This window comes from Astyanax mexicanus, chromosome 5 (genome assembly GCF_023375975.1).
Source record: "Astyanax mexicanus isolate ESR-SI-001 chromosome 5, AstMex3_surface, whole genome shotgun sequence".
Classification (NCBI taxonomy): Eukaryota; Metazoa; Chordata; class Actinopteri; order Characiformes; family Acestrorhamphidae; genus Astyanax; species Astyanax mexicanus.
The window spans coordinates 38,694,467-38,707,500 of record NC_064412.1 but is presented as its reverse complement, the minus strand read 5'-3'; the positions used below and the strand labels follow the sequence as shown (position 1 = coordinate 38,707,500).

Here is a 13,034-nt window from a genome sequence, read left to right as displayed (position 1 = left end):
AGAAATTAGGAATAAATTACATTGTTACATAAAATGCTGCGGAAACTAGAGAAACTCTAAGCCTTGAAAGCTATTGATGTTTTTTTTAAATGTTTTTAGATTTTGTCATTTTCATTTTCTGTCACATGCAATGAGAGTTTTTTTAATGATTTTAATAAGACAGCAACAATTAACCATGCTGAATTAAAGCACACTTTTAAAATCCATAAAATCTAAAAACTACATGTTATGCAGGATGCTTAAAAAATATATGTAAAAAAAAATCCCTGGATCTTTAGATACCCAGGCAACGCCACAGAATATCAGGTAATCCTTAACAGGTAATGTCCTAACAAAAAAAATAAAGCACGCTGGGAACTTGGTCATTGGTCCAACCATTCCTGGGACATGTGAGCGCCTGATTTAAACACACAAACACTAACAACAGGTAAATTACACCGATAAAATTTGGATGAAATCACCTGAACGCGTGCCTCTAGAAAAAAACATAGATGGGAGGAGGGAATCAACCATAACACAAATAACATCAAATAATGTCCTGAAGCTAACCAAAGTCCCATGCAGCTCAGACAGCAGCAACACAATGAAAATCACATGAAAAAATCGTGTGTGTGAAAATCAACCAAGAGTTAGCATACAAGGGTTAACTTGTGTTAAAAACATATAAAAAAACGTTACTGATTCCAAATTAATCTCGTTTTTGTGCGTTAATGCTTTAACATTGACAGCCCTAATGAAAATACTTATTTGTTGCTGTGTATCACTAATATATCATAAAATAAACCAATACAATAAATTGTAATTGTATCATACAGTCAGCAAAGGTGTTTGTTAGCTGATGTATCAGATGGACATCAAAGTGGAAGAAATGCTGGATGTATTGCTGGAAGTTTCTTTTGGTTTTCATGTCTTGAGTATCTGATGTTTTCACAAGCTTGTTAGAATTTCAAAGATATCTGACATCCTCAAAGACATCAGACTTGTGCTTCAAACACACACACACACACTCACTCTTTTCTTGTTCTCAGATGAGAAACTGTGAATTGTGGAGTTGTAGGTGAAAGAAAATGAGGGTGAGACATAGGAAGAGCGAGAGATCGACAGAGAGAGAGAGAGAGAGAGAGGGGGAGTAATTATAAGAGAGAAAGACAGCAGTATTTAAATTGTTTATGAATTGTTACCACAGGGGGCAGCATGGAAATGACCACACCTGCATAAGTAGTGAGGTGTTATCTTGTGGGTAAAGTTAGACAGTGGGATAATGGCAAGATGATGTGAACTATTCAAATTATTTGCGTTCGAGTGAGGCCTGTTTTTGCAATTATTTAACATTCCTTAACTCACAGTGTCATATGCAGTGATGGGAGTAACGGTGTTGAAATAAACGGTGTTACTAGCGCCGTTACTTTTTTCAGCAAGGAGTAATCTAACTAATTACTCTGACTGTAACTATGACGCCGTTACCATTTTCGACACCCCGTAACTGCACGTTACTTTAGCAGCTCTATGAACTTTTTTTTTTATCTTCGCGCATACAGACAAAGGCGCAAGTGTGTGTGTGTGTGTGAGTCACAAGGGAGCGGAGGATGAGATAAACTAGGGTTTCTCAACCGGGGGGCCGCGGACCACCAGGGGGCCGTGAAGCACACTCTAGGTGTCTGCATACTCATCCTCAGAGGGAGACAGTATTCTGTAGTGAGCACTTTAAATCAGGGATCTCAAACTCGCGGCCGGCAGAACAATATTTTGTGGCCACGACTTAAAATGAAATTTTAGTGTTAGTGTGGCGCGCTGCAAGAAAGACGCATCCTCTCCCCGTCCACCAGCACAGTGCATCCTATTCATCAGAGAGAGCCGCTGCATGAGCACAGCCCCGCCCTCCGGCAAAACAGTTCCGCTGTGTTTGATACGAGCCTCACACACACAGAACAGCTGCCTTTCAACCAAGGAGGAGAAGCTGAAAACGCATTTGTAGAACAATAGATCACAGTGAGGTTGATTTAAAAATCTAAAACTTATAATTGATTACATCTGTTGCTTAATTTGAATTTAAAAAAAACGTCACGCAATAGTAACGCAATAGTTACTTTTACTGGTAACCAGTTACTTTTATAGGGAAATAACTCAGTTAGTAACTCAGTTACTTTTTTGGAGAAGTAACTAGTAACTATTTATTTTTTGAAAGTAACGTGCCCAACACTGGTCATATGTGTATCAGGAACACACCATAAAAGAGGGCATTACCACCCATGGTGGACAGCACAGTGAATTGTCTGTTAGAAGACAAGCGAATTTGGAAGAAATCACATCCGCATTTAATGCAGGACACCCCTCATGCATATCCCACAGATCAGTGCAGTGTTCTTTAGATTCTATTGGGCATGGCAAAAGTCATGGGACACAATACTAGTTCCTGTCCAGTGTTTGCACAAGATATATGTGTAGAGAGAGAGAGCGAGAAAGAGAGAGAGAGAGAGAGAGAGAGAGAGAGAGAGAGAAAGCACAAAGAGGAGTCAGTTAATCTAAAATCAGACGAAATCTGCCAACACTGAAGATCAGCAGCACAAAGAGCGTCATCAAACAGAGAAGCTGTGAAAGGAGGCCGAGGACGAGAGAAGAGAGGGGGATGAGAACGACAGATATTATTAGAGCGCCAACAAAGAGAACTCTGCTTAAATTGGTATTCAGATCACAGTCAGTTTTTTATATATATACGTGTTTGAAGCTTCGCACCGAGAGCCTCGCCGGTAGGTGAACTTTAGATGAGTTAAATGTAAGTGTTGAATAAAGCTCTTTAGAAATCTGCCTCTCAGGTAAAAATACAACAGTCAACAGCTTCCTCACGTCGCATCGAACAATCAGACAAAGACACAAACATCCGACCCAAACTGTGCTTGCAAACGTGCTATGAGATTCCACCAAGAAGAGCATGTAGCTGTGATAAAGAGCTTGAGGCCAAACATAGGGGCCAATCCACCCAATGGGTGCCATTTGCTTGTTGTAACTCTTTCAAACTAAACTTATTTTTTATAACCCTTTTTATAACTCTGCTGTGTCTAAATTAAAACATGTACTGGTCAATCTCAGGCAGCTTTAACTAATTAAGTTAAGCTGAAGATTTATGGTTAAGGTTATATTTTTCTCAGTCCTGTTACCAAAACTCATGTGACATTTAAAAAGCATGTTTAAAAGCAAGTCCACTAATTCCTTTGATTTCACTCCTGTTACTGGAACTCACTCCTGTTATTGCAACTTATTCCTGTCACTGGCACTCACTCCTGTTATTGGAACTCATCACTCATCCCTGTTCTAGTGATTTTCCCAAAATGTAATAAATTAATTAATGTAAATGTAAATGTAATTGATTTAATTTAGGTAACAGGAATGAGTGTTGAGATTGATCCCCTCAGTCATAGTTACAGTAAGATCAAATATACAGAAAAACAAATGAGGGACATTTTGGTCTTCCCATGATCTTCAGAAGAACCAACTGATATCACTTCCTGTTGTAGATGCGACTTGTAGAATGTTTTAGATGGGGTGATATGTTACAGTAACAGGACTGAGTGAAACCCAGGGACACAAATAAAATGTGTATTTTAATTAAAATATTATGTATTTATTAGTAAAAATATATTTTTAAAGCATAGATGGGAAAAATACATCTCTGAAGGATTTTATTATTTTATATTTCATGATAAAATTTATAATTAGAGAGTGGGGACTGGTAACAAAAATTCTAAGTATTTTTAATTAATGTTTTTAATTACATATCTTTTGCATTAAGGTCAATGTATAAGACACTATGTTTAATAATAAAATGTACTTTAAAGTTATTTTGGGTCCACATTTATACAAATAATTTCCTGGGGACAGAAATGGCACCCATTCGAGGTGGAAGCAGATGCATAAGCAGAAGCAGAGTGGCCATGCCACTGTCCCAATCTTTTAATTTAGGGAAAATTAGGGAAAAGTGACCAATATCTAGTCATAGGAATTTTCTAGTTAGCTAGAAACATAAAAAATAAATCTACTTATAGTTGGCAATCAGCATCTAAACAATTACAAAAATATAAGCTAATTATTCAAACTTGTCTATTCAATTTGTGTTGGGACGTGAGGGGTTCAAAAGTGGAGCTGTTGTCTCCCCCTATCGGGACTGTGATGACTCTGCTGAAGGTCGGTGGGCCCGTTGTTAATTTACAGAGGGCCAGGCAGGTGTAATTCAGCGCCATGCCGGTGTCAAATGACAGTAAATTTGACCAATAATATCTTTCCACTAAGTGGGCGGGCTTAACCGTATGATCATTTCTGCCTCCTGTGGCGATGCTAGCGAGAGAAATAGCTAACCTAGCCAGCCTTAGCTAGTTTGTTGAATCAAGATGGAAGCCGAAGCTAGCACTACCGCTAGAGTTGCCAACCGTCCCGTAAAATCCGGAATCGTCCTGTATTTGGGCAGTAAAATACGCGTCCCGTATTGAATTGATCCGGGACACGCTTTGTCCCGTATTTCTGAGGCTAGTCATTAGGGCGGGTGATTTGTTTGAGAGAGAGACACCGTGCGGCGCTGCCCCCCTCTGCTGGAGAACAGCCATGACACGGAGACTCACAACCAATCAGAAGCGCAGCCTCTGTTCAGGAGTGGCTGTTCTCCAAGCAGAGGGGAGGCAGCGTGGTGGCTGTAACTGCGTTCTAAATCACTCCCTTCCTATTGCAGAAACAGTGCACTATTTACCACTGGTTAACACACAATATAGTGCACTATTCCTGTGATTGGAACGATTTAGAACGCAGACCAGTGCTAACGTACCGAGATGAACAGCACGCAGCAGGAGAGAAACGAGAGGCTGAGGAGGAGAATACAGGGAGAGGGAGCGGTGTCCAGGTTCCCTGTGCGACAGGCATCTCCAGAAGCTGATATGGTATTAAATTCACATTAATATCAAAGCTCATTTGAAAGCATTTATTATTCTAAATATATTATTATGCCAAAATATTTCTGTTATGAACAATATATTTCTAAACCAAACACACAGTACTTTGCAAAAGTTTTAGGCACATGTGGGAATTTCAGTAAAGAAAAAGCTTCTTATCTGTGAAGTAAGTTTTTAATAGCTCAACTATAAAAATACAATAAATACAAACAGCAATTTTACAAAAAGCAGAGCTTTTACAGCATTTTTCTCCTTAAAACATCTCCTAATCTCTCCCCATCTGAGTTTAATAGAGTTATTTCTCATCATGTGAACACCTGGTTTGGTAAATGTGGTAAATCAGGGGAGCTGCCGAGGGCTTCAAGGAGAATTCTGGAACCACACTTTGTTCTTCAGCTCGGCTCACAAGATACAGCATACTTGGTTAAAAATGAGAATTTCTTGTTATGTTTTACTGTATTTATGTTTATTGCATCTGTCCAAATCATATGTGGTGCTTTTTTCCAGGTAAAACACTCATATTGCTGAGATAAATGGATTAGTGTAATTTACTTTGGTGCCTTAAACATTTGCACAGTACTGTATATTATACATGTGGTTCGAATTAGTCTAATACTAAAAGTGTCTGCACATATTTTTTTCAACAAACTTAGCATACAGTGTTATATATATCATGGTTTGGAGTTATATAATTCATTGAATAGGTTATATATATATATATATATATATATATATATATATATATATATATATATATATATATATATATATATATTTATTTATTTATTTATTTATTTATAATCATAGCCCCCCCATCCCTTATTTCGTTTTCGAAAAGTTGGCAACCCTAAGTACCGCTATAGAGGAGGACAGAGCTGCGAATTTGTTATCCAAGCCGTTTAACTTTTAATAAAAAGTTAACAGTTTGGCCTTGATTTCCATTAAGAAAGAACTGTTTAAAATGGGTTTAAAAGCAAAGGATCAGTTGCATGACCCTGCCATCAACCACTTCATCCAAAAGGACAGGAGAATGGACTTCGTTTTCAAGTAATTCCCTGATGGGTGAGTTATTTAACGTTGTTTAGGCCGCCGTGCCAGCTGTTTTGATTGTGTCTGTGCTGCTGATGCTGTTTGTGTAATGTGAAGGTGAATTTAATGTGAATTAGATGTGAATTAAGACATTTTCTGAGCGGCGCTGCTAATCGCGGCCACAACAAGCTATAAGCTTGTTGCCACCACAATTAACAAAGAAAACGGGTCGATTCGGGCTCGGGCAGAACGTGTACGGGCTTGGGTCGGGTCGGGTTTATATTTTATATAAAACAAAATATATTATTTGAATGGGAGTATTATAAAATAGATTGAAAATGAAATATATTATTTGAAAGGAAGAATTATAAAATAGACTTAAAACTAAAAATAAAATTTTAAAGGAAGAATTATAAAATACCCTTAATACTGGAAATATTATTTGAAAGGCAGACTTATAAAATACACCTAAATCGAAATACATTGTTTAAAAAGGCAGAATTATAAAATTAAGTTAGAACTAAAAATATTTGCAAAGGGAGAATTATAAAATAGACTTAAAACGAAATATTTGAAAGGGGAGTTATAAAATAGACTTTAAATGAAATGTATTATTTGAAAGGGAGAATTATAATATTGACTTAAAATGAAGTATATTATTTGAAAGAGAGAATTATAAAATAGACTTAAAACTAAACCCAGCTGGCATTTCAACGTTGACTAAACATTGAATCAACGTTGATTTTGAAAAGTGAATCAACATTGATATAGCAACATTGTTTAACGTCATATGTTCATCCTTTAATAAACCATAGCTCACTAAAATGAGAAAATCCTATGGTTAACAGAGTGTAGCATCACTGCAGTAAAGCTGAGTATAAAGAAAGTTACCCACCACTACCAGTCTGATTCAGCATCTGATCTCAAAAACACTAAAACAGTAAAACTATTAGAACATGAACATGATGTTAAATTAAAAAAGCAGTTACTGCAAATAGAAGTTAAACACTGTTTCATTCCTCCATACAGCTGTTTTTAGAAATTATATGGTAATGAAATGTAAAAGGCTGATTTAAAAGGCAGAAGGTTGAGGACATTATGTTGATTCAGCGTTACAATTTCAATGTTAGCACAACCATTGAACATTAAAAGTTGATTCAACGTTGTTTCAACGTTGAAACAACAACATACATTACTTTAGTCATATTTCAACCACATTTTAACGTTAAAGGGCGGTTGTGTGCCAGCTAGGAATATAATATTTGAAAGGAAGAATTATAAAATATATATATTAAAAAATACATATATATTATTTTAAGTGTAAGAATTATAAAATAGACCTAAAACTAAAAATATTATTTTAAAGGTAGAATTAATTAAACAACATTTATTTAGTCCAATAGCCATCCGTGTGAGTTCTGCGTGGTGGGAAATCGAGCAAAGCGTGGAGTCATTCAGCCTCAAGATTAAAGGAGAAACTTTATTTTGCTTAAGAAATGATGTATGTTGATAGATGGTCTTGTTCATTGCATTTCTAAGCTAAAAATTTGTGTCAGTTTTTGTTTCTTGACTTGCAGTTTATTAAAAGACAAAAGGGTACTATAGTAAAAACACAGCACTATAGGCTGTAGTGGTTTACTATAGTATAAATATAGTTCTATAGGCTGTAGTGGTTTATTAGAATATAAACACAGTACTATAGGCTTGTTTAATATAATATAAAAACAGTACTAAAGGCTGTAGTTGTTTATTATAATATTGTAAAACAAATAGTACTACAGGCTGTAGTTGTTTATAATAATAAAAAAACAGTACTAAAGGCTGTTTGTACATTTTACAGCAAGTTATTGGCAAGTAAATGATTGTAAAATTACAGTAATTGACTGTGAAAACAATTACAGCATGTTACTATACAATAAGAGTAATAATTTACCGTAAACTAATTACAATGTATTACAGCTTTTTTTTAAAGTAAGTTTTGGCATAAACAAATGCATTATAATACTGTAATTATGCTTTACAATAACCCCACATACTACAAGTTTTGGGGCCCTTAGTTTTCAGCAAGTTGTCTACAGTAGAGAAAATGGTAAATTACCCTCATCTTAACCCTTTAGGTGAGGGTCACAAAAAGTATTCTGGGTTTAATCATCTCCCAAACCATCTCTCTGGTTTAAATGTAAATAAAGTAAGTGCACATGGCCATACACAAATTCTAAACATCACCGTGACAACCGAGTAGAACCCTCTTAGTGTGATGTCACACTGGAAGAGTTCTATACAGGAGCTTCCTGAGCTCCTAATTCTGACATTCTGTCTTAGGTCACTGAGAGAGAAGCATCACAACAGTGCAGCTGCTATCCGTGAGAATCCAGTGTAAAGAGAGTGACTTCAGATTCTGATAGTGAAGCAATAATGGATAACTGTGGAGCTAGAGGAGAAAAGAGAAAGAGCTGTGGAGAGGCTAACCAGCCGGTTTTAGAGGGAGAAAAATATCTTCCCAATACTGAAGCTCAGGTAGTTAAGAAATGGAAGGCAGAAGAGAACTGGCTTGACAGAAGGAGGTGGAGAGAGTGGCAGAGAAACACCCTCAAGCCAGGTTAGTTCATTGACGCCTAATATTATTTTCTTGCATAATAGGTGTGCCCTCACCCCTAAGTCACCATTAGACTTTTTTTCTATCAGGGCTACTGTATAATGTCACCTATCTGGCCACAGTGTTGTAGGATGTAAGAGCAAGTTACTATTTTCTTTATTGCAAAGGAGTAACTATTTAATTATTTAACTATTTAAAATATTACACAACTGACTTATATTATAAAGTATATTTACTTACCCCATGAATCACAGTCATTTTTAACTTAATTCCATCTATCTATCTATCTATCTATCTATCTATCTATCTATCTATCTATCTATCTATCTATCTATCTATCTATCTATCTATTTTAATCTGCAGGGAAAGAAATAAGAATAAGAGAGCTTCTCAATACTGAAGCCCAGGCATCTAGGAAAAGGAAGATCGAAGAAACTTGTCCTGAGAGACAGATTCAGAGAGACGCCCCCAAACCAGGTTAGTTCATGGTCAGTTGGCCCCTGATAATGTTTTCTTGCATAATAGGTATTTCCCCACCCGAAACTCACCACCAGTGTGGACTTTTGTCTATCATGGCTACTTTACAATGGTCACCTATCTGGCCACAGTGTTGTAGGATGTAAGAGCAAGTTAGTATTTTCTCTATTATAAAAGAGTAACTTTGCAGTAAGTTAATTTTTCTCAATTAAATTGTGGTATATTTACTAACCCCATGAATCACAGTGAGTTTTAATTTAATTCCATCATAAATCATCTGCAATTACTTAAATGATCCATATTTAATTTAGGTAAATTTCACAACATCTATCTATCTATCTATCTATCTATCTATCTATCTATCTATCTATCTATCTATCTATCTAAATCTGCAGGGGAGGAACGAAAAGTTAGGGATCTTCCTAATACTGAGGCCCAGGTGTATAAGAAAAGGAAGACTGAAGAAACCTGTCCTGAGAGACAGATTCAGACAGACGCCCCCAAACCAGGTTAGTTCATGTTTAGTTGGCCCCTGATATTATTTTCTTGCATAATAGTTATGTCCCCACCCCTAACTTATTGTTAGACTCTTGTCTATCATGGCTAATTTACAATGGTCACCTATATGGCCACAGTGTTGTAGGATGTTAGAGCAAATTACTATTTTTTCTATTGTCAGCATTTAAAGTGAATGGCTAAACTAAAGACCCCCAAACATTAAAGTGATGTAGAGTTACTGTAAAGAAATAAATACAGTTTTATAATGTATCTGTTTATTTCAAAACTTTCTCTAAAATGTGTTTACATTAAATTATTAACTATACTTTTTATACATTAATATGGTATAATCTTCTTCCTTCACAGTAAATTACTGTAATTTTACACTCCTTTACTGACAACTTTTTTGATGTTAACTTACTGTAAATTTTACAAGAAACTTTTTTTCTGTTGTTGTTTAATTAATACTATGTATAATATGTTTTCCACAGACACCTTTGCTTCTCGGTACATTACTGGGTGCAAACTGGGTCAAGGAGGTTTTGGAGCTGTCTTCGCTGGAACCCGCATTTCCGATGGCCTAGAGGTTTTTGACTCAACACGTCCATAACTTTATTATCTCATACTTTCCTCTTTTTAATACTCAGATTAAAAAAATAATCATATAAATATGATATTGTCTTTGTGTGCAGGTGGCGATTAAATGTGTCATGAAGCAGAGATATGAAAAGTGTATCCGGGATGTAAGTGCACCTAAAACCCAGATTCTACTTTCAAACGGAACACCATTTAGTAATAATAACACAGAATCGAATGTCACATTGTCATTTCTTATTGACTAATCTTGCTTTTCATGTCCTCTTGCAGCCTGCAGGCAGGATTGTGCCTTATGAAGTGGCTATGATGATGAGGATGAGCAATCCACCCGTCAGAAACATAATCCAACTGGTGGAGTGGTTTGATGAGCCCAAGCGCTTCATTTTAATTGTTGAGCGCCCTCCGTGTTGCATGGACTTGAACGTCTTCATACACCGTTGTGGAGGTTCACTTAATGAACGCACAGCCAAAAGCATCATGTTGCAGGCAGTGCAGGCAGTGAGAACATGCCACGAGCGAGGTGTCTTTCACCGGGACATCAAACTGGAGAACTTTCTCATCAACCCCCGAACCTTGGAGCTGAAGCTGATTGACTTTGGCTGTGGTGATTGGGTGAAGTCTACTGGATACAATTCTTTTGCAGGTATGATGGAGTTTAGGGCTTTAAATTCACTATAAAATTCATACATAACCTATAAAATATGATCCTAAGAGGACCATAGTGTCATGTAGCCACTTAGTTGTTAAATATTGTCGCTGTCCAATGAAAAACACATATATATCCAAAACAACAGCTTTACAGAAGAGAGATAAACCTTCTTAACTCACAATAGAAGTCACTGGACAAAGTGATTTATTTCTGTTTATTTCTATTCGTCCATTCAGCAAGAAATGTTGACACATTGTAAATGACAGTTTGTGAGTTTAAATCATGTAGTAAACTAAAAATCAACAAAAAGGGCATCAATGTGCATTGAAACCAATTGCTAGTTGTGTTTGTTACAGTCATATCATTATGTTACATTGTAAAACGTTTGGTTAGATTGGTTAGATGTTTCCCATGTTTACTACTTAATTGTGACTAAACACCAGGCAAAAACACATAGGAAAAAACATATTTCCTATTGGCCCCTGACAGCGATAATTTGCAAAAAGGCCTAAAAACTCTCTAACACTGTAATCTTTAATCTTTTTCCACAGTGAGTCCATATAAATTTTACAAACCTTCATTGACAAGGAATGCTTTTACAGTGTTCTGTAGAACATAGAAATTGTGTTCTGTGCTCAGCTCTGCTTCTTTCTTTTTCTCAGGCACCCGGATTTACTGCCCCCCAGAACATCTGATAGAGGGGAGGTACCATGCTAAGCCTGCAACAGTCTGGTCTCTTGGAGTCCTACTGTACAGGATGGTTTGTGGATTCTTCCCCTTTAGAAACGATTGGGAAATCTGTGGGGGCCTTAGATGCATCAGAAAAGGCCTATCTCATGGTAAGATAAATAGTAACATCCTGATGATCAAGAACAAAACAGACAATGAGTCTGTCCTCCTTCCAAACTCATATCTTAGTGTAAAGAAACAAAAATCAGGAGTCAAATCTGTAGCTGGAAAGAATTTACAAAAGTCAAAGCTGAATAACTGCAGTTCATAGCAGGTCATAGAGATCAGAATTGCAGGTCAGAATTACATACTGAAGCATCTCTCTCTCTCTCACCCAATCCCATCACCCTACATAGAATGCTGCGATCTGATCATGAGGTGTCTGCAGCCCAGGCCAAACTGGAGGCCCTGTTTTGAACAGATCTTGCATCACAACTGGTTTCATGTCTAGGATCAGGTAAGTCAGGGAAGAAAGAAAATGAAAAAAAAAAATGCTAAAAAGAACAATCAGTTAAACTTAAAACATATTTTTACTTTACAATAGCTGACAAAGAATAAGAAATTGAGATGTTAGTACACGGCTTAAAACATTTTAGAAAAATAAAGTAAAATATATATATTTTTAGTATTGCAAATTTTCAGGGGGGTACCTGTACCTACTGCATATTCTTTGTTTTGTGTTTTAGGTTATGAAAAGAGATCCCTACAATGACATGCTGAAGGAAACCACAACAGCATTTACAAAGCCAATGAGTGTATAGTTTAGTATGAAGTGTAAACATTAGTGTATAAGCCAGAAAGGACACTGTCCTCGAGGTGTAGAAGAAATGGGATGTGTAGAAGTTGACTTATCCGTTGTCGACCAGAGGAGGATGGGTTCCCCTTTGGAGTCTTGGTTCCTCCTAAGGTTTCTTCCTCTTGACTTGAGGGAGTTTTTCCTTGCCACTGTCGCCATTGGGCTTACTCTAAAGAGGCTCGGACACGGATCAGTCAATGCTTTAGTGTAGAGGAAACAACTTGAAAGGAAAATGGAGACAACCACTCAGGAGGGCCTATTTCATGAAGACCCAGAAAATAAACATTAAAACCATGCAGCTCTCTTATGCCTGTTTATTTTTAACATCATGTTACATATCTATACATAAACAATTACAGCCTATAGTACTGTATTTAGTATTATAGGCATTAGAAATGTATTGCAGTATAGTCTATAGTACTATAGTATTTATACTTTAACAAACCACTACAGCATTCAGTACTGTATTAATACTATAATAAACCACTACAGCCTATAGTACTGTATTTACACTATAATAAACCACTACAGTCTATAGTACTGTATTTACACTATAATAAACAACTACAGCCTATAGTACTGTATTTACACTATAATAAACCACTACAGTCTATAGTACTGTATTTACACTATAATAAACCACTACAGCCTATAGTACTGTATTTACACTATAATAAACAACTACAGCCTATAGTACTGTATTTACACTATAATAAACAACTACAGCCT

At 36.4% G+C, this 13,034-nt stretch overlaps 1 protein-coding gene across 1 annotated transcript; it reads left to right on the top strand.

Annotated features, from left to right (window-relative positions):
* Window positions 1–8,027: 8,027 nt before the first annotated feature.
* Window positions 8,028–12,601, top strand: LOC103031295 (serine/threonine-protein kinase pim-1). Its single transcript, XM_049479933.1, has 9 exons — window positions 8,028–8,562; window positions 8,923–9,036; window positions 9,432–9,545; window positions 10,026–10,120; window positions 10,227–10,277; window positions 10,402–10,774; window positions 11,443–11,619; window positions 11,866–11,966; window positions 12,196–12,601. The coding sequence occupies exons 1-8, from the start codon at window positions 8,379–8,381 to the stop codon at window positions 11,958–11,960; spliced, it is 1,203 nt and encodes a 400-aa protein (XP_049335890.1). The 5' UTR covers window positions 8,028–8,378; the 3' UTR covers window positions 11,961–11,966; window positions 12,196–12,601.
* Window positions 12,602–13,034: the final 433 nt, after the last annotated feature.